At 35.8% G+C, this 27,224-nt stretch overlaps 1 protein-coding gene and 1 non-coding gene across 5 annotated transcripts in view; one reads left to right on the forward strand and one right to left on the reverse strand.

The window, feature by feature from the left end:
- Positions 1-20,513, forward strand: part of LOC100889845 (thyroid adenoma-associated protein homolog) — a 30,427-nt gene extending 9,914 nt beyond the window's left edge. For all 4 annotated transcript variants that reach the window (XM_030998993.1, XM_030998994.1, XM_030998995.1 and 1 more), the window contains exons 11-31: positions 537-732; positions 1,132-1,424; positions 2,371-2,594; positions 2,949-3,012; positions 3,424-3,648; positions 3,956-4,137; positions 4,902-5,476; positions 6,034-6,171; positions 6,832-7,047; positions 8,150-8,393; positions 8,981-9,260; positions 9,853-10,098; positions 11,048-11,270; positions 11,500-11,945; positions 12,389-12,559; positions 14,147-14,294; positions 14,621-14,745; positions 15,155-15,239; positions 15,983-16,109; positions 16,709-16,878; positions 17,494-20,513. In XM_030998993.1, coding sequence (XP_030854853.1) covers positions 537-732; positions 1,132-1,424; positions 2,371-2,594; positions 2,949-3,012; positions 3,424-3,648; positions 3,956-4,137; positions 4,902-5,476; positions 6,034-6,171; positions 6,832-7,047; positions 8,150-8,393; positions 8,981-9,260; positions 9,853-10,098; positions 11,048-11,270; positions 11,500-11,945; positions 12,389-12,559; positions 14,147-14,294; positions 14,621-14,745; positions 15,155-15,239; positions 15,983-16,109; positions 16,709-16,878; positions 17,494-17,583 — 4,468 coding nt within the window. In that variant the 3' untranslated portion in view covers positions 17,584-20,513. The remainder of the gene's footprint in view (positions 1-536; positions 733-1,131; positions 1,425-2,370; positions 2,595-2,948; positions 3,013-3,423; positions 3,649-3,955; positions 4,138-4,901; positions 5,477-6,033; positions 6,172-6,831; positions 7,048-8,149; positions 8,394-8,980; positions 9,261-9,852; positions 10,099-11,047; positions 11,271-11,499; positions 11,946-12,388; positions 12,560-14,146; positions 14,295-14,620; positions 14,746-15,154; positions 15,240-15,982; positions 16,110-16,708; positions 16,879-17,493) is intronic.
- Positions 20,514-22,265: 1,752 nt separating this feature from the next.
- On the reverse strand, positions 22,266-22,347 carry TRNAL-UAG. The gene has a single exon. It is a non-coding gene; the product is annotated as a tRNA-Leu (tRNA).
- Between the last annotated feature and the right edge of the window lie 4,877 nt (positions 22,348-27,224).

Consider the following 27,224-nt stretch of genomic DNA (forward strand, 5'->3'; position numbering starts at 1 on the left):
TCAATCTTCCTAAGTGGATATTACTGTATCATCTCAGTTCCAACTATATCTCTGGTGGTCATTGCAAAAGAAAATGAACTTTTACTGATCTGTGTGGATTCAATAATTATTAACTGGTATTATTTATTTATAGAAGTTTACCTGCATTCATATATTTCTGAATATCATTCATGTAACTTGTCTAATGTTCGATGTGTGACAAAGCCCTGACTATGATAGTGATATTTGCTATAAGTATGAAAAGTATTATTTGAGGTAAATGGGTACCTTGCAGGAATTAATTCCTTGAAATGCTAGAGCGCTGTAATGGCAGCTAGGCTAAAGCTGGGGTAATAATAAATGCGCCTCGGAATAGAATTTCCAGATAGACGGCGCTATAGAAATGCCTATAATTATTATTATTTCTAGTACCGGTACATATTCTACTTCATATGATTCTATGTTGCCAGTAAAGATGTAACGGTACATGTGTATATTAATGATGAATAATTTTCATGCAATCAGACTACAATCACTGCATCCAATTTTTTCAACAGACTTGTCAGGAGCCAAATTGCCAATACCTGGTTGCCAGCCACCTTCAAAATGTTTCCTGAAACATTCCCCTTGTTGCTGGATGTGAAGGTAATAATGAGAGCTGGTCACAAACAAGAGGCGAGAAACCTCCATAGAAAGATCATCCTACTGAAGCAAGCTAAAACATGCAAGATTCTTCAAGGACAGGAGTGGATGGTAAGAATAGAAAACTGTATGCAATGACATGTAATATTTTGAAAAGTCATGTGATATATTTACATGTAATTATACGTAAAGTATTTGTAAAATGTTAAATAAAAGATGATTTTCTTATATTGAACAGAAATTAGAGGTGGACTTTTCTATCACTGAAGAAAAGTCTTTTTACCATTTTTACATTGTGTAAGAGTACTGGGTACGTCATATTCAAATTACAAAGGACTTATTTGTACATTGTATTGAATGTCGAGGATTATTGATAGACTGTAGGTGTTGAAGATTCTATTGAATTTTATGAATTACTAGTTTTATTTTCAATTTTACTCAGCACAATTTGTCATTGAATACTCATACAATTAATATGATTCTGATTTGTTTGTTCATCTCTTTCAACAGCACCATCACTCTGCTACCTTGGAAGAAGCTGTAAACCATCACGATGACGACATCAGGGGCGACACCATCTATCTCATATGCTACTCTCCAAGGACGGCACAACCTGTTGGCGATGACGAGACCAGGCTCATCAAGACCCTGGTCCAGAACTGCTTGAACAGCGATGATACCTCACTGAGGAACCAGTTGAGGATCAGCATGAAGGCACTGATCGTCAGACTGAGAGACAGCAGCCTCGCTTGGATCAAGAAGATACAGTCTGCCACGGCTTTTGTTGAAAGCAATGTGGACAGGTGAACCCATGTGTTTTTACTCCTGGAAATGTGTTCAGTAAATAACGTACTTTCCTTTAGAGGGGGATGTTTGGAAGGTAGTAGTGGTTGCATGGATCGCACCACTGCACAAACATTATTATTAATTTTATTATTATTATTATTTTTTTTTTAAATTAATTCAGTTTATTAATTTTCCTCAAGCATAAAAACGATGTTATAATATATACAACAAAAAAAATCGCAAATATACATAGTAAAAGAAAAAAATGGAAACTACAAAAAAGTTTATAAAAACTTGTATGGCGTAGTTCCCAGTAAAGGGAAAAAATACATGGTATAAACAATTGCAATAACAAAATACAAACATTTTGCAGATTAATAAGTAACACACTACACCAACAGACACCAGCAATCATACAGGGAGGGTGGGGGGGGGGGGGGTAATGGTAATTGTAAATTTAATGAAGAAAAAAAAAAAAAAAATTAATAATCATTAATATATACCCTTTTCAACTTTGCTTTAAATGAAGTTATATTTGTTGAACTCTTTATTTCCTCTGAGAGGTTATTCCACACGCGTGGACCACTGTGTCTTAATGAGTTAAATAAAAACTGTGTATTAACTTTGGGATAATGAAATTTATTACTTGAGCGAGTATTGTGATAACATGGTATTTACACCAACCATGAGGGACTTTGGAATGAAGAAGATGAATTTTCCTTTACAAGGGTAATCAAATGTTAAGAACATGTCAATGCAACTTTCAACCTGTAAAGATGCTTTGATTCTCCCAAACCACTCCCCTTTGGTGATATAAGGCCAACTAACTCTACTTTGACCAAGGGTGAACAAAAATATCTTCCAAGAACATTTGCAGAACCTCCAGGATACGATGGACGTAGGTGATAGGTGTTATGTATAAATCATGTAATTATTGTGTTCTTATCATCTACTTCTTTGCAGCGGGACTAGAGAGATGAAAGCTGAAACCAAAGCTCTTCAGGCCAAGCTCCAGGCAGCTATGGAACTCATGGACTGGCTGATGGAGCAGAGCTTCTCCTCCCTCTTCCCTGGAGCTTGCTACCAGAGGAAAAGGGCCTCACTAGACCTTCTCCGTCTCATGTATGAGAATCTCACCGGTGGCAAAGAGACCAATCCCAAAAATGCAAGCAGTCCTTTACCTGCAGGTAATACCAAGATTCCACTCCTGCCACTGATTATGTACCTCGTTGTTCTTAAGCCATGAAGTACGGAATCTTTTTTACAAGCCAAACGGTTCATGTGTTGTTTTTTATCTCAAATTGGCAACAATTTTGTTTTTCTTAAATAATACACTTCTCTGTTTCAAAATAATTTTTTAGGATAAAGTTTGCATAATAAAAAACAATCATCACTGTCATTGATGAATGTGTGTACTTGTTTATGGTGTGATATATATTTTGTAGTATGCTTGCAATGCTTTACCGGTAGGTTAAAAGATGATGCATAAAACATGGTCATGATATCTATCTGAGTGGTTAATTCACTTTTATATTTTCCAGCTGCTTCTAAGAAACTACTTTCATGGTGTCAGCAACTTGGTAAGGTGAACCTCTTTTCTGAAAGGTAAATATTTCAATTTCAATTTTAATTTTAATACTGAAAATTTAAAGATAAGGAAAATTATAATGTGTAAAAAGTTATGGACAACGTTATGTTATGCAACTCTCGATAGAAATTTGTCCAAACACAACATTTATAAAATAACACATAGCAAGTTAAGATTAGAAGCAATTATGACAAATTGATAAAATCTTTGGTGATTTTTACAATCTATAACATAAATGAAGAATAATTGACAAAGAGAAAAAGACCTAGATTTATTCGGTTATTGATTGTCAAAATCAAGTTACATCTATTTCATGTCGAGGATTGATATGGTCATACCACTCGGTCAATTTCCTGGCCCTAGCCTATAATGTTATTTAAAGCATCTTACCTGATTTTTTCTTTGATGTTCTCTATTTGAAATTTTAGGAATGCATCTCTCTTGGTGAACTCTCTCTTTGATTCCTCCAATGACATTCGATCATCGGCTTACAATCTATTGGTTGGATCCTTTCCCTGGCCTCTCCCCTCATCTCCAGCCCATCCCTGGTCCAGTCCATCTGAGATCCTGGTCCAAGGCATGAAGCTCATCTGTAGTCCTAAATTCCATGAATGTGAGGCAGGCGCTATGCTGTGCAAGCTCTCTTTTCACAGGTGAGTTATCTTCAAAACATCCATTAATCAATAATTAGTGTCTAATTTAGTGGATTTGTATTGATTTTAATATTATAACTGATCTTTCAAGCAAGAATTGTTACTCCAGACTGAATGGATGTTTTAATTTGAAATAAATAATAGCACTTCATACATTATTGATTAAAATATCACTATTTATGATTTATTGGACAATACAACAACAAAAATAATAACTTGGTATATGAACTAATAAGTAAAAGTGATAATTATAATATAAAGTAGAGGAATCTTGAACTATAAACCCTTGTTATTTTACTTTCTTCAGACAAATGGTTGAGAGTAGTGAAGGTCTGGATGAGCTTGTCAAACCATCCAAGAATAAGTCACCTAGCAAAACCACCAGTCCTCCCGTACAGTTTGTGTTGAGTCTAATGAAAAGCCTCGCCTACCAGTTCAAGTGTGCAAAGATCAACATTCTCCAAGCAGCAGCCCTTACTCCTATGCATGGTGAGTGTAGGAGATTTGTTTAGGATGGGGGAGGGGGCACTTCAAACCATTTGGCACCTTAAACATCCTAAAGTGCCCTTCCTCCCACTCATTGAACTCATATGAGACTTTTGTTCTTAGTAAATGGGTACCTGATATGCTTGAGGGCTAGTTACTTTGGCAGCTCGGCTACGACCAGGGTAATATGTGTAAGGCGCCATGATCATCAGAACCTGACGGATCCTGGCGCTATATAAATAACCATATTATTATTATTTTTTATTTCTAAATACTTGATGCTATTATTAAATGCCTGTAATCATCAAATACTTTCATGTGCTTTTACTACATTAGCATTAAAAACGCTATCAACTTTTTTTTAATGCTGCTATTGTGTATATCAAATGCATATCTTTGGAGATTACTCAATTGGATTCAATATAGGGAACAATGTGTTGTTTTTATTTGTGAATGTATTCTGTCTGAAAGCATTCATAATTGTATTTGTTTTATTGCAAATATATGGCCTTAGTGCATGTAGTATGTACGTTTTAATGGGATATCACAAAATACTTGGTAAACTGCTTTGTTTTCTCATATCAATAAACTATTCTGATTAGAAGGGAACGCTAAAGATGATACAGATATATACAATGATGACATTTTGGAAAAAATTGTTTTAAAATTTTTAAAAGTAAAATAAGAAATATTAGATTGACTTTGATTTTTCTGCCTATCAAGATCTTCTCATTTAATCTCTTACTTGAAATTGTATCATTTTTCAGGTATTATTATGTCAATCAGGAAGTGCCTGACAGAGGATTCAAGAATCTTCTCTATGCTTGTCACCAAGAAACCTGAGACATGGCAGGCCATCGTGAGGGAAATCAATACCATGCTTCATCAGATCATTGAGTTCATCCTAGATCTTTTGGCTGGAAGGACAAAGCCATCCCCTTCTCCTCCTGAGAGCAAGGATGAACTTCCAAGATTGGAAGATTTTGGAACAAAGGATGTTGCTACCAAGACCAGAGATACAGATGGAGCAGCCTCAGTGATAGGGAATGGAAGAACTGGGTTGAGGCAAGAACTAAGCAGCGCTACCAATGAACCCGATGCAAGAATGGACACCACTCCTGCTGGCGATATACGACTTGACTTGGGAGATGTGATACCAGAGACGTCTTCCAAGGGGGAGGAGTTGAACCACATGTCTCCATCCTTTGGAAAGATGGGGGAGGAGATTGAAAAGCTGGTGATGGGCTTAGGAACAGAAGATGAAGGAGATGGTGATGATGGGGCGGGAGCATCGTCCCTGGAGCATCAACTCATTCTTACATGCTGCTGGCTCACTCTCAAGGTGAAACTATATTGCAGTCACAAGCGCCCAACATTCAATGTGTTATTTATATTTATATTTGTATCATCCTCTTACAGTTTTCCCATTAAGGCATTTTGCTACTCATTTCGGAAGACAAAGTCTGAGGAAATAATGTTATAGACTTGTTTTAGGTTGCTTATCAGCATACATGCCAACCGTTCAGATTAAAGAGGAACATTCCTCTTTTTGGGAGAAGATAATTATCATTTTAATGCAGGTGTTCCTCTTCCTGTACAAATTTGTCTGTAGTATTGAATAGGAGAGTTAGGATTGTTCCTCTTTTTTTTTTAAATAGCATAATTTGTACAGATTTCTGATTTTCAAATGTTGGCATGTATGTATCAGTATTTGCTCAGTTTAATCAACTCTTAGCAAAAAACTTGTTTGAAACCAGTATAGAAATAAGTAAAAGATATCTTCATTCATCAGAACTGTTATGTAAAACTTATGAATGATCTGATGAAGGGATTTCCATCAATCAGCTATATCAGTTACCCTCCAATTGTATTTAATATTCTTTCCATTCTATTCCACAGGAATCCAGCTTACTCATGGGGGCTCTAGCAGAAGTTGCTCCCCCGTTTAGAGATCTCCAACATAGGCTTCTAGATAAGCAGCAGTTTGAGCTAATGTCCAAATCTCTTGTGCAGATACTTACAAAGTGTCGTCACAAAGTAAGAAAACAAATTGATTTATTTTTATGCATTTGGAAAACGTATTGCCAAGTAGATAGAAAGACCATCTTAGGAAACTAGGTTTTGAGACCAAGATAGTATAGTGATAGTACAGGCTAAAGGCAGTCCTCCTCAATTACCCAGTCCCTGAGAAGAGAACATTATTACTGTGTTTCTTGGAGTTGACACAAATTGATACAATGATGATATTCACTTTTTGTATAGGACATACCTCATTGAAATGTAATATCTCTATGCACTTGGAAAGGGACTTTGGATATTATTACCCCAGCTTTAGCTCCTACAACCGTGCCACTCATGGAATTCAAGGAATACATCCAGCAGGTACCCACTTACTGAACGTGGGTGGAGTATGGTAAATGTAGATTGATGTCTTTCAAAAGTATGTTAGTGCCATGGCAGGTAATCAAACCCCATATTGTATGATCTACAATACAGTCTGTTGACTCTAGATCACAGCACCTCCATTTGTATGAGCATATATCTGCCTTTTTAGGTCTTAACAATAAAGAGTGGACAGTTATCATAACACTAGAAGTTAAAGAGACACCTAATCAGTGATGTCTCGGTACTATTATATTCCCAATTTCCTGCCCACCCCTGTACATAATGAAACAATCTGCACTCACTCAATGACAGGGAGCTCTAGAAGGCTGCAAGACAGGCTTCTTCAAGGTATGTGCTGCCATATTGTCTTGCCCAGACCCAGACATAGCCTCCATACCCAAGTCTCTTCTAGACCTGGTCTTCACTGTCATCACCACTGCAGCCTCCTCCAATTCCTACACCAAGATGAGTGCCGGTCTACCCCTGCTGGTGGAGTCCATCATTGTGGCTGAGCCCAGGTGTAGGGAGGTGAGTAAGGAGACTTTGGACTGGTGGTTGGTAGGCTTCAATTGCACAGTTTCTGTGATTGCCTTATAATTTTCTGCCTCTGTCTATGAAGGTGATGCCAAAGGCTCTATTTTTGCAGGTTGTCTGCCTGTACGTTCTTCTATCTTGTAATATTCTATGAGACCGTTTAAAGTATCAGATTCTACATACTATGAAGTATCATCATTGTCAAGCGTTCTGTGAATAAAACGGTATAAATCATGAGTTGCAGAAGTAATTTTTGAAAAATAACTACCGTATTTGCCGGCGTAAAGGCCGCACCGCCGTATAGGCCGCACCCCCAACTTTGACATTTTGTAGAGAAAAAAAAAAAAAACAGACAAAGAAAATAATTGTAATTTTCCCGTAGAACTCTATTTTTCCTACAAACTAATACCCAAATTATCAATCATTTTATAAATAAACAGGAAGTTTACCTAAAAAATGATCGTAATTTAGCAAATCTTCATCAATTTTTAGGCAGATTAGCACATTCATGGGACACTAGAGGGCGCTTCGCATCCATACAGAAACCTGAATGGCCAACCTATCGCAGGGTGGAAGCATGGTGGAAGGATGTATCTTTTTTATAATGTTATCCGGTCTTACCCCTATCGTACCGTGGTTCAGACTACATCTTGTCCGATGTGTTTTCAAGTCAATTTTGTTAATATATTTTATTGTGTGAAGTTTTGACTTCGATTTTTACTCTTTCGGCGTAAAGGCCGCACCCCGACTTTTTGATATTTTCTCTTCCAAAAATACTGCGGCCTTTACGCCGGCGAATACGGTACTGTGGGTTTTTAACCTAGCAAAATAATGTAGCTATTTCAAGAATATTGTATGCATACATCACCACTGGGGCAGGGGAAGGAGGAACCAATTACAAATTTGGGTATTAGATCTGAGTTCTATTATCAAATGATTTTTATTGATTGTTATTTAAACTTCTGTGTGTACAATTCATGGCTTTTGGCCTGCAGTATTCTAAAGTTGCGTATAAGCGTGAGGATGGAATTTTAAATAATTTAAATAATTTGAATTTTTGAAACAAAATCAGATTATTTCTTTTTTTCTATGACAGAGGCAACTGCTAAAATACGTCGTTACAAAGCTGATGGAAATAGCCCAACAGCCTCTTCCAGAACAGCCTGATGCCAAGCAAGACCTCCCTCAGTCCCATGCACTGAATATCATGAGGTCCCTCTTTGTCAATACCTCACTTGCATGGGAAGTACTGCGGTATGCGGAAGACGCTGTCCAGTTGGCCATTGATGGGTTTGCGTCCAGTAACTGGATGGTACAGAACTCTAGCATGCAGTTGTTAGGTATGTCGAAGTAGTTTTATCTTTATATCGCTGACGCAAAGCAGAATACGTCATGTTAAATTCATGAGAAGTGAAGATACCTGAGTACCATGAACAGATATTTTTTGATGATATAGGACTAGCACTTCTATAGTCGTGCTGTTAGCCTAACTCTCAAATTTGTAAAAAAAAAGAAGTGCTAATCTGACAAAGGACCCTCAAAATCTAATAATGACCCCCCAAATTCAACACTTCCCCATACAGATATTTCTATCCTTGTGACCCTTGCATACAGGAACAGGCTAACTACTGTATTAAGCCTAGCGGAATGAGAGAATTGTGGTATATTACAATAGTTATCACAAATACTACCACAGTCTGTAAAATGCGGGAGACCGCTTCCAAAAAAACCCACCATTTTTTAAAACGTTTATATGAATGGCAACTGCAACACAGGTGTATTCACTGAGCTCTGTATTATAGAATACAGAAATGGGACTCATAATACATAATACACAAACAAATGCTGCGGTTTTGTAGCCTCATATCTGAATGAGGCCTTATTTTGCTATTATGTAAACCAAGAAAATCTGTTGATTCTTTCACAGGGGCCCTCATTGCCCGCATCTTTGGCCAGAAGAAGGTCCAGGATGAGCACTCTCAGGTCAACACCCTCTCGGCTCCAGAGTTCTTCCAGCGCTACCCACGACTTCGTCTCTACTTCCTGCAGGAGGTCAGGAGGGCTGCTGCACTCCACCGACAGGGATCTGGTGCTCCGGGGCAGGAAGAAGGAGAAGGAGGAAGTCTCCATCTTATACCAACCCTCCATCCTGTCCTCCTGGTCCTCACTAAGCTAGGAAGTGGTATTGCCACCCAGGAACAGAAAAAGTAAATGCCAATTCTCACATTTGCAATTATCAATGAATATAAGCTTTGTATGAATGATTCAACAATACCTTAAACACTGTGTGTCAGTGGTCCCATCTCTGCAATATTGGTAAATATGAACTTGATGGGTACAGGGTATATAAGTCAGATATAAAATGCTGCAAATAATCTCTAAAATCAATCAACCAGTTGGTCAATTTATGGCTATTTCTGCACAGGAACCGCTTGTGAGTGAATTTGTTAAGAATAGAATAAAATTATGCATTGTTCTGTTTCATACATTGTGCAGATATTTCAAGACAATAATTATTTTAGTTCTATACCAATATTAAGAAACTTATATACTAATATTTTTTTGCAAATGTTATCATTGCTGTCAATACTGAGTATTTCTTAGTTCTTTCTCTAATTGTGAAAAAGTGTAAATTGAAAAAGATTATGTTATAGTTATACAACTCTGTATATATGAAGAGATGCATGTACTTGTTAAAGTCCATTCAGTAGTTTGATTGCTAGATTTTAATAGAATAGTGGCTTTATTACCACCATTTAATACCTTGTTTTTTCATCTTTGATTTGTTTATTGATACAGGGAGCTTGAAGAATTTATTGAACCACTCTGCTCCCTTGCTTCAAGCCCTATCTACTCTGTTAGGGACCTTGCTTCAAGGGCTATACTCCCACTGTTGTCTGACAATGAAGAGGTTTCCAACATGGCGGCCAAGCTGTTGGACACTATCCCACTGTCGTCCAATCCCCTCATCACCAGTCAGAATCGTCTCCATGGAATCTTACTAATGGTTCAAAAGCTGCTTACATCAAGCATCAATAAGAAAAGGTGATTGTTGGTGGTATCTTTCGGTATCATTCATGGTTTCAAAAAGTTGAATCATCGTTTTGCATGATTAATCAGTATTTCTAGCATTCAATGAATCCATGATTATGATCTTGTGTATTTCCACTTGAATTTAGCTATTTTGTACCGGTACTCTGAATAGAATTGTAATGGTTGATGATTGTGAAGAAAATTTATGGAATACCAAGAAAACGTTGCACAGTATGCCATCTAGGAAACAGAAATTTCTACCCCTTAGCATTAGAAAAATATACATTGAATGATGATGATGATGTCATCAGTACTAACATTTAATGAGTACTGACTTAAAAAAATTAATTCTTGGGCTGTTAAAGGTAATACAAAGTTTAGGTATGAGGTCGTGAATTTGGTTCAAATAAACATATTGGAAGCATTATGCGATCCTACAATATTCACTGATCGTTGTCACGGTCGAAATCAACTCTAAAGTTATGAAATTGTAAATAATTAACACTTTATGTTGTATAGCTCCCTCTCAAGGTCAAGATATAAATTAAGCTATAAAACAATGTTTCTTGACTAAAATCGACCGATTAGCTATTCGCGTTCGGAAATTAAATACCAACTCTACATATTCTGAGATTTTCATGGTCGCAGCTACCATTGAACGGCCGTAGAAGCTATTTGAAATTTATCAAAATTTACCGGGAGCACCGGTAAATTTTTATATTCAATTTTTCTCGAAAGCAGAAGTGTTTTAGGGGCTAAAATTTCTAGTGCTTTTAATACATCCACAGGGGCATCCAAATATATAAAAATTGTAAAGATTCACTATCCACCCATTTTTTTAAAATTTCCCAAAACTTTGTAATACCTTTAACTGAAAGTCACCTGGTTTATATGAAAATTTAACTAACATTGAACTACAGCTACAGTACAATTATTAGTTGTTTAATTAATCTCTTTCCAGCCTGCAAGAGGACACGGTTCAGGAGCTGACAGAGAAATTTGCCAGTTGTCTTTGGGTAGGGTCCAGCATGAACCCCTGCCCTACCACCAGGGCTCAGTTCATGCAGATCTGTACCCAGTGGTGGGAAGGTGCTTTCCATGTCAAACCAGACCGTGTGACCTCCCTGGTCGTAGAGTCTATGGGTGTTCTTGAGGACTTCTTCATGACGTCGCCTTCATTCCAGGTATATCATAGAGATATTTATTCAATAGAGAGATGTTTATACATTATTTTTACTCTTTTTACTCGTTATTATTGAAAGAACTTTTATTACTTTGTTTTACTTCCAAGTAGTATTTTTCGTTTATTTGAGTTTTTGACGGTGATCTTTTAAACAATATATCAGGAGCTAGCTTTAGAGTGAACAGATTTTTCTGGACCAATCCACAATTTTCTCATTTGCCTGTTTTTAGGTTGGGCTCTCGACCTTGGGACAGGAGATGACTACCTCTTTCATCTCCATGTCAAAGTTCATCCCTGACAAAATCACCAACCTTTCAACCCTGACCGGCACTCTCCTGACCCATGATCTACCAGAGGTCAGGGTGTTGACCCTGAAGTACCTCAATGACCTTGTGACATCAGGAGCAGAGCTCAGCATGGAGTCATGCAGCAGTCTCCAGCTTCAAGTCATGGAGTTACTTCTGATTGAGGATAGCTTCAACTGTCTTTCTCTTGCTCTAGATCTGTGGGTGGAGCTAAGCAAGGATATGGATGCCAAACCAGAAGGTGATTTACAGGTGCTGTTGGAGCGACTGTTGGCAATGACGGCTTCACGAGGAAGCGACTTGAGTTCATGTGCTGCAGTTCTTCCAGCTCTGAGTGTGGCTCTCAGGCTTGCTTCCGACGACTTCAAGAAGTAAGTGAAGCTACATAATACTGTTTTTGTTGTTTCTTTGTTTTGCTCATATTATTTTATGTTATTGAAATTTGATGAGTCAAATTGTCACACATGTAGGGTATATAACCTACAGGTTATTAGAATTGTAAGTTGTTTTTAACAGTTTTTGGAAAGAGGGCATTGAAATTTGAACCAGAGTGTTATCTTCATCAGAGATCTTACTTGAATGGATTGTTCATGCTACTTGGCTTTACCTGTAAAATTGTTATCCCGTGTTTTGCTATACGGACCTTCTATTGCTATGAATAAAACTTCTGGATATATTCCCAAACATTCTCAATGGAGAGAGCATAATAATACGATGCTATGTATTGTGTATACAAGTCATCATAACATATGTAACAAGCTTTTATGATAGCTTGATTGATTGATTTCTTTATCTATCTTCTTTCTTTTTTCAGTTTGAATCACGAGATGACCCTGCAGTGGTGTGACCTGGTTCTAAAGTGCAGTGACCCTTCTCAATGTGAGACCCTGCACCTGTCTGCAGCCAAGTCATTGAGGCATAGCGGTGTTCATGTCCTCAAGATGTGTGACCCTGACAACATTAAACACTGTGACTTGGCCTTTATGTAAGTCACTTAAGAGTTGAATTTTCACTTTATTATGCCTCCGTTACGAAGTAGCCGGAGGCATTATGTTTTCGGGTTGTCCGTCCGTCCGTCCGTACGTCCGTACGTCCGTACGTCCGTCCGTCCGTCCGTACGTCCCGTTCTCGTGATCGCGTTATCTGAAGAACCGATTGACGGATTCCTGCCAAACTTTGGTCATGTATGTATCTTGCAGAGCCGATGAACTGATTAGATTTGGGGGTCACGAGGTCAAAGGTCAAAGGTCACAGGGCTCATTATGTATGCAAAAACAGCTCGTGATCGCGTTATCTGAAGAACCGATTGATGGATTCCTGCCAAACTTTGGTCATGTATGTATCTTGCAGAGCCGATGAACTGATTAGATTTTGGGGTCACGAGGTCATAGGTCAAAGGTCACAGGGCTCATTATGTATGCAAAAACAGCTTGTGATCACGTTATCTCAAGAATCGATTGATGGATTCCTGCCAAACTTAGGTCATGTATGTTACTTGCAGAGCCGATGAACTGATTAGATTTTGGGGTCATGAGGTCAAGGTCAAAGGTCATGCGGCTCATTATGTATGCAAAAATAGCTTGTGATCGCATTATCATTAGAACAGATTGATGGATTCCTGCCAAACTTAGATCATGTATGTATCTTGCAGAGCCAATGAACTGAGTAGATTCTTGGGTCATGAGGTCAAAGGTCAAAGGTCATGGGCTCATTATGTATGCAAAAATAGCTTGTGAACGCATTCTCATTAGAACTGACAGATAGATTACTATTTAACTCGGGACATCTTGCGGAGCCAATGAACTGAGTAGATGTTAGGGTCATGAGGTCAAAGATCAAAGGGTCATATATGTATATGAGAAATTGCTTGTAATCACGATATTCTGAGAACCTGTTAATGGATTACAATTGAACTTGAATTTGAAAAATTTCTTCTGTTTTGGTTTGTAAATTGCTCTATGACGGAGGCATCATTTCGACTGCGTGCAGTCGAAGTTCCATCTAGTTTATTGCTGCTGCTGTTGTTTTGGTTTATCTTTATTTTTATTTGTATGCCAAAAAATAATCTTGATGATTGTAGCTATTTTTTTGGAAATCCTACAAGGCAGAATCTCTGAATCATTCATGTTAAACTGTGAAAAAAGTACATTGATCCTGAATTCATACGTCATGTCATGAGAGATAATTTGTACAATATATCAGTAGTGTAGATTATCTTCCATTGGATCAGAGGGAAATCATTGAATATATATGATTAAGTTTTATGAATGCTTTTCATAACCAAGTGATGGTCTTCTTCTGTAAGGGTCAGTTCAATCATGATTTCTGTAAAATCTTTGTCTGTCTCCTTTCTCAGTAATCATATACCAATTGCTTATCTCAATATTGTACATTCTGTATATGATTCCGATCGGGTCACTTCTCTTCTATTGTTTATTTAATTCCAATGTATTTCTTTTAGGTAAAGATGATAATGAATCAGAATTTAATTTAATTGGATCACTGAGTCCTTGATTTAATATTGTATCCTGTTTTATGACTGATGTACCTATTGTGTCACTTTTACTGATAGGATAATGAGAGCAGGCATGTTGCTCTTGCAAGATGAACAACCAGAGGTTCGAGAGGAAGCTGCAAGATTTGCATCTTTGATACCAAGAGAGGGAGCTCTATTGAGTAATGTCGATGTAAATCACATCCATTGTAGCACCGGTTTAAAGGTAAGTCAACTAGAGACACTAAAGCCACAATTAACTTTTTTTCTGTGAGTAAAATTCTACTGAGCGAATCATGTTTTAATAAAATGCACTGCCCTCTATTGCATTCATGAAGTTGCAAGTGATGTAAGTCACAAAATTTTCTTAGCTTGTAGGCACATCACTGGACTTCTGTACATGGTTGATATTATTTGTTGATCCTCATTTTTCACTTCTGATAATGTGTGAATATGAAGAAAAAGTAAGACTGGTCAGCTTGCCCATGAATGTTTTATCTAATTATTCTTTTAATTGTACCCTCTATTTTGTACGTATTTCTCTTTTGTCAGATTTTGTTACAGTTTGTATGTGACAAGTTCTGCATCAATGTAAACTTCTTGGATACAGTGATTAGTCTTCTCATTGGTGATGCATTCATAGTTGAAGAACTGATCTATGAAGAGACACATAGCAAGTGAGTTGAACTGAAGTTTCATTTGTACTGGATTATGAATACATCCTGGCACATCTACGCCGTCGCCCTGACAGTGAAATAAAGCAATAGAGGTCAGAAGGTGAAAGCACGTTAGCTCTTGAAAGCTCCAAAAAGCTTTCAAGAACCCTCAAAGAGCCCTAATAGAAAATGTGTTATAATGATTGACTCTTAGGAAATTTTGCCTTTTTGATTGAAAATCGTAAAAGAGCTCCCATGAAAAAAGTTTTTTTCTTGTCTTTTTCCACACTGCACTCTTTCATAACAAGTTAATACTACAATTGATGATGTAAATGCTAAGACAGTCATATCGGTAGTGTAAATATCAACATTGGAGCTATACAAAGATGTGAATTGATATGCCTGTATACATCTATTTTTCTTTCTCCAGCTCTTTGAATCTGTTTGAGCAAGATAGTGCCAACATGTATGCTGAAGGGGTTATGGAGGCTAATCTTGTGTTTCATGCTGTAAAGGTAAATCGTCATAGTTTTTGAAATATTAATTAGAATTATTTGTCACTCTCAGAAAATGTGTTCTCATATTTTTGTGACTTGATTGTTTTAATTTTATTGAGAGCAGTATTTTCTGAACACTTCTGAAATTAACATGTGTTTAGCCTAAAAATCATCACCTTTAAAACAGTCAAATTTACCTATTCTCCTCATGAATGTTTTTCACTACTATTTTTTTCTTCAATTCCCGTCATAGACATGATTAGAGATTATTAAATATTTGAACAGAATACTAGTTTATTTAAACAAATGAACTTTACACCTTCTTGTGAATTTTACATAATATATCTAGCACTTTATGATCAGCCAATAATGATATTAATTATTTCATCATAACAACAGGAACTGCTCTTACATATTCGATAAGCCTACATGTATATGACACAATCATCACTAAACTTTATGGCCCAAATTCACAAAGGAGGTTTAAATTTAACCCATGGTTTAAATATTCATTTACATAACCCATGGTTTAAAATTAGCCCAAAAGAAGCGTGACACATGTCAGAGGTCCAATATTAGAGGCGCGCAAGGCAAGGTATACTTAATTTGTGCTAATTCTAAACCATTGGTTATGTTAATGAGGGTTTAAACCATGGGTAAATTGTAAGCCTCCTTTGGGAACTCAGGCCAATGTGTTTATTTTTAATGTTTTAAAAAAATAAAAAAAATTATGCTCATTGCTTCTCTCTCTTTTTTTTCAGGATGCAGTAGCACTGTTGATAGAGCATAAATCATGCAGCCTGAGAGATTGGATTAAAGACAGATGGGAATTCACACAATTCAACATGGCCGCCCTTATCATGTACCTAGACAAACACCCTGTCACTGGTATGGATTATAGATTCTTGCCTGTAATCATTCGCACATCTTTGTCCTTAGAAAATATATTGTGTTTTTTAAATATTTTATTATGTGCAGATACAGATATAAATTGTTCACTTCTCATATTTTACAGTTCCAATATGATTATAACAGGTTTGTCTTTGTTTGGGAATATGTTGTACTCACAAATGGTACAGGTACTATGTAGAAAGAAAAATGCATTTGATCACATGTAGACTGTCAAATAACTCGTTGATCAACTTCAAAGTTACCATTGATTTAGCATACAGATGAATTTGCCACATTTACACAAGTAAAATTGCAGTATTAAAGCATTAGCTTAGTATGTATATTTATCTCTATTAATAGTTCAAATTGATAGGTGCAGTCAGTGCTTTAATAGATAAACAAGCAATTAAATATCTTTGTTTTAGATGCATTCAATATGTTATTTTGACGTAACTCCGGGTCACAGATACAAATTTAATTGAAGTTTGCCATTTTATTTGTATCATTGTTATGATGCCCAGACTATGAAAGTATCATCCCAACATATAAACTGAAATAAGTTGAATTACATCACATTTCTTTCTTTTTCCTTACAGCGAACAGTTTCTATGCAGGGACAGGTCATAGTAAACCCTACCAAGCTCTTTACAGACTACTCCTGTATGTCTGGCTTCTCCAGACAGCATCCATTCTCATCAAGCCACCTATAGAGGGAGTCCTGGAGGTCAAGCAGAAGATCGAGGGTCACCTGAAATCAATGCGGAAGGTAAGAACAATTTGATGAGAAGAATTTTGTTGATGTTATCAACTTTTGCTTGGTGTGGATGGAATAAGGTATATTAACAAATGAAAATGATTTTATTTTTCTTGAGTCTTTTACTTTGAGACAGAAAATTCTGTTAAACATTTTAACTTGTGACGGTGCATTGAAAAAAAAAATTCTTATATTATAGTAGAGTGAGATAAAAAAATAATTTAGATGGTTGATAAACAAACTGTCAATTTGAAGAAGAAATAAAAAGAACCGGGCATGGTGGCTCAGTGGTTAGAGCGCCCGCCTCATGAACAGGAGGTCGTGGGTTCGAACCCTGGCTGAGTCATACCAAAGGCTTATAACAATGGGACCTCTGCCTTCTAGCTAGGCACTCAGCATATTAGATTGGAGAAGGGTAGTAATAACATATTATGTTATGCAGGGCCCGCTGGAAGAGCAGTTTCATAACTGAAGTGGCTACCCTGGGTAAATAAAACGTTATTATTATTATTATTATTATTATTATTATTATTATTATTATTTCATTTTACCTTCATGTGTGGATAAAAAGCCAAAATACAAAGTAGCTACTTCTCACTGAATATATGATTTTCTTTTCATACCCAGATGTTCTATGTGTTCCCGCTGCTGAAGGAGTCTATTCCGACCAATCTGGTGGTAGAGGAACTTCCTGGAAATTCAACAGAGATGGACTGACAGCTCTCCATTCGACTTGCCAGATTATTGGTTCAAACTTGAATCATAGAATATCAAACCAGAATTTGTTTATAGAAAATGTTATGAGTTTCATGGTTAGGTCATATTTTAGTTTGACATATTGACAGAGATTTATGTATAACAACCCTTTATTTTTGCAGTTTGCAAATGATTCTTGCCACTCAAAGGCCATCCTGAACGATTTTGCAAAATTTTGAGTTGAATAAGTTTCTGGTTCTACTGTATTTTTTTTCTTGAGGAGCACTTTCTTGTGCTGCACCATCAGAACCAATTACACATCCTGGGGATATACAGCTTACATAGCATACAGTTTATGTTCAATATTGGTAGAGGAAGAAGAAGAAAATGATGAAGTTTAACCCTAATTTGACAAACGGGGAAAAAATATTCCTCGCTCAGTGTGTACGGGGGGTCTTGTTTGCTAATGTTTCAAATTATCAACCCTCTGGCATTGGTATCACTCCAGATTAATTGTGCATAGTTGGTTCAGGCTGCACAAAACTCTGCCTGTTAACTTGCCAACATTCATACATGATATGCATTAGACTTGACTGCTGGTTATTTCCTTCTTTTTTTACCGGTAGTCATGACATTCAAGCACAAACAACTGTCAAATATAGTCACCAATAAGTTGCGTGGATTGAATTTGAAGTGCATTGTATTCCCTGGTATGTTTTAAAAGGTGTATGTACTTTACCTCGTAGCATTTTGTCTATGACAATTTGAAAAGCTCATGCAAAAGGAAAACAAGAATTTTTTGTTTAACCTCACCTTTGAAAAATCGATGAAATGCTATCTTACTCCAATACTGTACAAGTCTTTTATCTTATTCGCAAGTTAAAGTATTGGGGTACCGTCTTTTATTTGATTAGATTGTATTATTGTTGTACATTTCACACAGTATATGCCCTCAGCAATTATTTATATCTTAAAAACCCAGATCACATATCAGATCTGATATCTTGAGCCAAGATGCAATGATTTTCTAGAGCAAAGCGATAGATTTTTTTTCCAAGCATTTTCAGTCTCATGTTTTGTGAATAAATTCTAATAATAGAGGTGCATCAAAACCTAGTGAGCAATAATTTTTTTACTCGTATAGCTTACACAATTTAAGCATTTTCTATGCATGTAGTTGAAATTCATTGTGTTTTGCTAGTATGTATATGTTATTAACTGAAATTGAAATAATTGATAATAATTCAAATGCTCTGCCGAGCAAACAATACAAAAAGCAATATCTTACATTTTACAGTAAATCATTGAATTGATATTTTGTACTGTAAATACAAATGCTTATTATATTTCATGTTGAACTTAGCAGAAAAGCGTTCTTCAAGATTTTACACAATTAAATTTGATCTGTATTAACTTGCATTAAATTTAATTTTGAATGAACAAGGAAGTCATGATCTGTTGTAACTCTGGTAGCATGCTCTAACTGTGGAGAGCAATATTGATCTGAAAGATAATATAAGCAGATAATGAGATCTTGCACCTGTATCATGAAATCTATTGATGATCGCATTTAAATCTTCAACTTGTGCATAGCTGCCAACCATTCCTATTTTTGGAGGTTAAATTCCTACTGTTGTTCCTCCAAAATAATGTAATGAACTCTAGATTCCTATATTTTTTCTTCTGAAAACTTCTGTGTAAAAGGGAAACAAGATTAGACTATTCCTAATTTCACCTCAAGAGATTCTAAATGTTTGCTGTGAAAGGTTGACAGGTATGCTTCTGCCGTTTAATGCAAGATCACTCTTATAACTGTAAAATGCTGTACACTTGTCATTGATTCTTGAGATATGAATGATAGATTTTCAAGAATTTTGATTGACTTTATAATTTTTTTAATTATTAAATGTACAGCAGTTCATAAAAGAATTGATACAGCACTGTTGGGTTTGTGTTTAAAGTTAGTGAAGTGCCAATTACGATGTTATGACTTTAAAAGAGAGAACCAAGGTATCTTAAATCAGTACTAATATTAACTTGTTGTAGATGATACATATGCTCCTCATTATGAATTTGATTAATTGGTTTCATTACTCATCTAATTATACATTGTGTTATCTATTGATTCCTGCTTTAATAGAATGTAATGCTTAATGCAAAAACTATAGTCTACAAGTTGAGAATCTGCAAAGGAAGCAGACAACTTACATACTTGCAGTGGATGCAAGCTATTCAAAAAGTATTATTTTTGCCTATTTCTACTTTAACATTTTAGAATTTGCCCTCTATTTCTGCAACAGTGTAAATATATAAATTAAACATGTATGTAATCTCTTTTTTTCCAGTACATTTTTCTTGTGGACTGAAATTGTTTGGTATTTCTACATCTTTCAGATAATTATGTTTAATGAATTGATATACTATTAATGTCAATTAAGTTTGAAATGCTTAAGTCAAAGTCAATTTAACTTAGACTGAACATGTGATTCATGGTATAATCAGAGTTTGCAATATCGTTGTGATAATTAATGTATATAATATGATTTTCTTTTTAACTAAAATAATTAGAGCCTAAACAGGCTGGTGAATGGATTTTTATCAACTTCTTTGCTACACTTTTATAGAAATTTATACCTTTGTTAACTGTTCTGTGTATGTTTGACTAATGATTTTGGTATACATTCATCAAATAATTCTGTTGCTTTTGTTCAGGTGTATTTGAAGAAAAAAAAATATCATCATCTATAAATCACAAGATGAAGCGTGATATTTGTACTACCAATATATATCTGTATTTGTACCACATATCTCTGTTTTATGTAAATATTGTTTCTTACATTACTTTGATAAGTGATTAATGGATATCATGTTAAACAGATTATGTTTGTACCACCAGATTATGTCTGTAAAATATAATTGAAATAATTATGGATAAACCTACTTTGAATATACTTCTTTCTTTTCTACTTCAAATGTATTTCTTTGTATTGTGTATTGACTATATCAAATTATAAATGAACAGAATCAATTTGGCAAAGGGGAGGGGGAGTGACATCTCATACCCATAAAGTAACTTTCCATTTTACACATTATGCCAGCAATGAAAGCATGTTAAAATGAATTGTTTTAGGAATTAGATTTTTAAATCACTTGATTGTGCCAACTGGAATAAAGGACAGTGTATATTGCAGGGGCAGATTCAGGATTCTTAAAGTAAGGGGGGCTACAATTCTGAAAATTCTCTGATAGGCAAGCAATCAAGACATTTCTTTAAACAAACTTCAGGTGCTCTATTGAGTCTAAAGATTAAATGGTCGAGGGAGAAGGGACGAGAAAGGAATTAAGGGGCACTGGCAAATTGTGCCTCCTTCAATCCTCCCCTATTCAATATGAACAGTCCTTACGAACATGGGACAACCTGCCCTGATCCACATAATTTCACATAAATTAGTTATGAATATTTCCATATGATATCACTGCGCAAAAAAAAAAAACACAAATAGACGGCACATCTTCTCATCCCTTCACTACCCCATGTTATCTTTGGCCAATATTATTGGGTACCCAAATAAAAAAACAGGAACAAAAGAATAATGTTCTTCCTTATTTTCTAGTCATCCAATTAAGATGTCAAGCAGTAAAAGTTGATTAAATTTATTCTATAATTATATCTTTCCACAAACACTATCGTAAATGGTAGTAGTTTCATTGGTGGTATTGGGTTCTAGGACAATTACTGTCTGGCCAATAACCCCCCCCCCCCCTCCGAAGTTAATTTTCCCATATGACAATTACCCCCTGAAAAAAATCTGCTTTAATTTATTTAAAAAAACTTATTATCAGGGAAGAAGGGTGGGTAATTTTCCATTGATGGTCCAAAAATGATTTCCATATGCAGAAAGTCCCATTGTTTATAAAGAAATTATATAGGTTAATATAATAATATAATATAATAGTGGCTACTTGTATAGCGCACAGGTCCACCTTTCGGTGCTCATGGCGCTTAGAGAAAAGGACATGTAACAGACATATGAAAGAAAAACAACAATAAACCGAAAAAACAAAATTTGAAATTCTTCTAGACATGGCAAATTAAAATATTACAATATTTACAACGAAAGAAACAATAAGTTTTCAGTTGTAATTTGAATGTTTCTGTTAATTGCATTGTATCTGAAGTAAAAGACCAAAAAATGCATTTATACAATTTCAGATACATGTCATATAGAAAAATGATAACAAACTCAAATTATTATATTTATATATAAGAGTGGGGGGGGGGGGGGTACTCACATATTAAGGCATAGAGGGATGAGGCACTCTAATGGGACACTTTTTCACACAAAAATCCCTAAATATGGGTCCCATTTTTGTCAAAAATATCCCTAAACATGGGTCCGTTTTTTCAAAATTTAGAAAATTGGGCCTTTTATATTGCAAGAAGATTCCTCTAAAATGATCGACTCTTAAAAATGAGAAGGGGTTTCGAAGCTTGAGCGGCACACCCCCTCCAAACCAAATCTGAGTACCCACTGGAAGTGCATGAGGGAAGGAATTGAAAGAATAGTAGAACATTGCATATAATTAGTTTTTTTTAATAAAATGTGCATTTAATAATCTTTGATTAACAGTAAAAACTAATTTAATGATCCTGAATGGATAAACATGTCAAATGAGTAACGTAAAACGCAATAAAAACGTATTGGCAGCAGTGGGATTCGAACCCACGCCATCGAAATGACTGGTGCCTAAAACCAGCGCCTTAGACCGCTCGGCCATGCTACCTCGATGAAACTATGAGAGGCCGCTGGCGACCCATTCTTCAGTTCCAGCTTCTAAAAGCCCGTGGCGGCTGCTAAATCATTCGTCTTTTTACTAAAACTGTATACATTGTTTATAAGTGGGATTTCATGAACAACATGCTGACATTTGAGAACCTATATGTAATATTTTGGTAATTATCATTAAATGTGACTGTCGTACGGAAAATTACGCCACCACCTGTCAGAAAAAGGAGTCCGCGCGAGCTTTGAAAAACAGGTCGATCGAACGAAAGCGGCTCAGCGGAGGTGACTCACTCTTCCGCTGTACTCGGCCGTGGAGTGGGCGGTGTATGATCGATGCGTGCATGAAGCACGGGCTGTATAGAGACCAGCGCTCTCCTGAGGGTATTTCCCTGTTGTCACGAGCGGTACATTAACTAAAAGATTACCGTACCCCTTACTTTCTTCTTCCCGTTTTTAAAAAATGAGGAAAACTGATAGACCATTTTTTATGTTTGATGTATTGCTTAAACTTTAACGACTACGAATCAATCATTTATGTCTTCGCCAGTGGCGTAGACAGGTTCGTACACCTGGGGGGGATGACTCAGGGGCGGATCTAGCTTTTTGCTAAGGGGGGGGGGTTGACCAAAATAATGACGATGCGGAGCATCGTCCACGAGCCGCGAAGCGGCGAGCCGATTTTTTTTTGGGTGTTTATTTGAACCCCTTAAGTGATGTTTTCCTGGCATCTATTAACACAATGGAGACCATAAAAAGCAGTGCATGATAACGTCTTTTTAAATAAAGTAACCGTGTTAAATACACAGTTATATCCAGAGTTATCATGTGTTTGGTTAAGTTACCAGATGAGTTGAATATCTTCTCACAATGTTTGCACTTGAAAGGGTTTCTCTCCAGCGTGCGTTCTTTTTTCTTTCTTTTTTTTTTTTTTTTCCTTTTTTTTTGTTTTGTTTGTTTTTTGGGGCCGCCCAAGGGGGGTTTAAACCCCCTAAACCCCCGTTAATCCGCGCCTGTTTAATCTTGTGGTTATCTTGTGGTTTCCAAACCACAAGATAACCACAAAATACTTGTAAGATTTTCTTTTTTTTACCGTCTGAATTGGCTTTCACCGTGTGAATGCGGCTAATAACAATAAACACAATTACAATAATGATGAGGATTATTATTATCATCATCATCATAATTATTATTATTATTAATATTATAATTGTTATCATTATTATTATTAATATTATTATCATCATTATGACTTATTAAGTAAGCAAATATCATTCCCCAAAACCTGGGGGGATGATTGCACATGCCATCCCCCCCCCCCCCCACCTCGTGAGGTGGGGGGGGGGATGCATCCCCCTCATCCCCCCCCCCGTTGTCTACGCCCCTGGTCTTCGCAATGAATCGGACCAGAAAGTTTTAAAAGTTTGGAATATTTATATCAAAATCATAAGTTCTGACACACTGTACCCGGCCCAATTCAACCAATTCATGAGTATAATAACGCTGACTGACAACCTGTATACAATAATAAAAATTAAAAAAAATGATGGTTTATACAATGATGAATTATTTCACCCGGCCACTAACACGATGAAATAGCCAATAGACTTACGAGAAGATTATCAACAAAACTAATTATCTCTACAATAATTCAGAGGTTATATGGGCCTAGCTTTTTGGAAATTCATGGATCTGTATAAGTGACTAAGAAAACTTGTCTGAGCTTAATATACAGCGGGGACTCAAACGTTAGCCTATTATAAAAGGTATTTACAGAACATATCCGATAATATTGATTCGATATACTGATCTAAATGTCTGTTCGTTTAAGAAGTATCAGTGTGTGTGATGGCAATAAAAGCTTACAAATTATATATTTTTTTTCTCTCTGGAAGATTTCCAAGATACGTATAATATTATTTTTTAAAAATTTGATCGTGGATTATGCGATGCAATTAGAAAAGGGTTAAGCAATTGTACTTTTTTTAACGGGTGCCACAACCCCTTTTACCAGATACAATGGCCTTGGTTATGAAACTTAGGATGTTCACATAATCTATGCAATTTAATTACTCCTTACTGTACTGGGGGGGGGGGCCTGGGAGGCCCCACCCCCTTGACATTTTCGGAGATTGCGCCGCAACCGCTTTGAATTTTGAATTGTCGTTTCATGACTTTTTTTCCCTCAAGCCTTACGCACATTTTGATATCTTTTCGTTGAAATCGGATATACCTGTAAGGTGTTACATAACAATTAGTATGCTCATGTCATCAAAAATATGCTATAATATTGCATATATTCATGTACAAGCAGAAATGTGAATACAGTTTAGATGTATTTCTTCCTAAGTGGGAGATATGAATTGATGTCAAATTGCTTTTATATGTTTCTCAAAGTAACTAGATGTATTCCAGAACAAAAGAATACATTAGAAATAAAACAATAGATATAATAAGAAATAAAAAACAATAAAATACAAAAGAAAATAAATATTTGAAAATCACATCAACTAATTTGCATAAATTATCATTATTAATTACTTCAAAATAACTATTTTGTGTTAGAAAAGAAGTTTCATATGAATAATGAGTTTCAATTAACATTCAAAAAGTGGAGTCTGACAATTTTTGTAATGATTCTAGTTCCCTGTATATTTCCAGATTTGATATTCATGAATGCGTATTCATAATGTATGCAAATTAACCTATGCATTTTCAAATATCATAAAAATAATGTAACCTCATGAATTTGAGATGAAGGAAATATTTATTCAATACATTTTCAACATTCTTCACAAGTCTACAGTCAAATATGTAGAATTCCTTGTAAAATGAATAAAATTAGCATTTTGCATAATTAATTAGGCTATAACGACAAAAATGTGCATATTAGGAAAAAAAAACTAATTATACCATCTTGTTCCTTACGTAAATATCTACAAACATGCAAATTTTCGTGTTCATCGGACTTTCGACGGCCGAGATCATAATAGGAGGGGTGCCTCCCAGCCCCCCCCCCCCCCCCCCCCACTCAGTTACGAGGTGCTCAAAATAGCCCAGTACAGTAAGGGTTAAAGAGAAGGAGAGGTGAATGTACAAGTTTTCTTAAAAGGAAATGCATTTTCGACCTGAATGACAAGAGTTGGGAAACATATTGTACCATTGATGTGGGCTTACGATGGTTTCAGTTTAAGGTTTTGCAGCGTATATATTATATACGAATGATTTACTGTTTAAAATTAATATAGTCCCAAGAGATGAATGTACATTTTGTAAGGAACAGAGCGAAACAGTTATACAGTCATCTGCTATAGTGATTGTACGCATGTTAAACATAATTATTTGGGATAGGTTAGAGCACTGGATATATACTGGAAACGGAAATAGAATAATATTTTCACTACAAGATAAATTATTTGGTTTAAGAGGTTCAGATAATAATTATGTATTGGTAACGTCCCATTTAGACTACTGTAATTCATTATTAATCAACTTACCTGCTTCTCATCTGGCCCCACTCCAGCACATCCAGAACACCGCTGCACGCACCCGCACCAGAAAGCACGATCACATCACTCCAGTCATCCGCACCCTACATTGGCTCTTAATTCCCCAACGTATCCAATTCAAGATTCTTCTCCTCACGTTCCACATCATCCATCAACACGCACCATCATACCTGATTGAACTGATCTCACCCAAACAGACTACCGGCATGAACCTTAGATCATCATCCAGACCCCAGCTCGCACTCGGTCCTCGCACCCACAACCGCTATGGTGACAGGGCCTTCTCAGTCTGTGCCCCCACTCTTTGGAACATTCTCCCCGCCCATATCCAGGACTCACCCACCATTGACATTTTCAAAAAGAATCTAAAAACTCATCTATTCCAAAAGCAACCCAAATAACTCTATAATGTCTTTTCAAATTATTACTATTACTGATATAATGTGTTAATTTCAAAGGAATTTACATGTTTTGTTAATTTCTTTAGTAATGTTAGTAATGTTTGATCTTCTTGGTAATTTGAGTAATGTCAATTTGTTAAGTTATGATAGAAATATTTGATTTTCTTGTTAATATAAGTAATGACAATTAGTTAAGTTATGTAGGTAATATTTTGTTTTCTTGGTAATTTGAGTAATGTTAATTCCATTAGTAATATCGATTTTGTTTGAAGTAATTTTGATTTGTGTACATGTACAGCGCTTTGAAACTTTTGTCACAAGCGCTATATAAATTTGTCATATTATTATTATTATTATGTATTGAATTGTATACTGATTGTGGTGTGACAGATGGTGTATACGTGCAAAAAAAGAAAACATTGCCCGACCTTGATAATATTAGAGTTTCGATTATAATTATTTTAAAAATGAAAAGTATATTGCAGATTCGAACTGTAGAAATAATGAGTTCACAAGAAAATGGTTTCAATTCAGGAATTTGTTTATATAAAAAGTTGTTTTTCTGAATTTTTTTTCTTCTATTTTATTTTTTATTTTTTAATCATTAGCAGTGGTCACAACAAAGTAGTTGTATATAGCCCAATAATCAAAGGATAATGATTGTTTCTTCCATGTTTGTTGTTCATGAATATCAGAAATCCATTATTGAAAATATGTATGTCTTCTCGACAATTCAACAAATATTGGTGTCTTGAGTAGTCAATGTTATTTATGTTATAAATATGAATTACCTTGAATATATGTTTGTTTGTTTGTTGCAAATGAAAATCAATAAAATCCCAGTGGAGGGAAAAAGTATGAAAAGAAAGAGAAAAAGCTTGATAATTCACTCGCGGCGAGTATAGGCCTCTTGCAGTGACATATGAAAAGGGAATTTACTAAACAATGAACTTAATTTGAATGGTCGA

Source organism: Strongylocentrotus purpuratus, unplaced genomic scaffold, assembly GCF_000002235.5.
Source record: "Strongylocentrotus purpuratus isolate Spur 01 unplaced genomic scaffold, Spur_5.0 spur5_scaffold_5, whole genome shotgun sequence".
NCBI classification, from domain to species: Eukaryota; Metazoa; Echinodermata; class Echinoidea; order Camarodonta; family Strongylocentrotidae; genus Strongylocentrotus; species Strongylocentrotus purpuratus.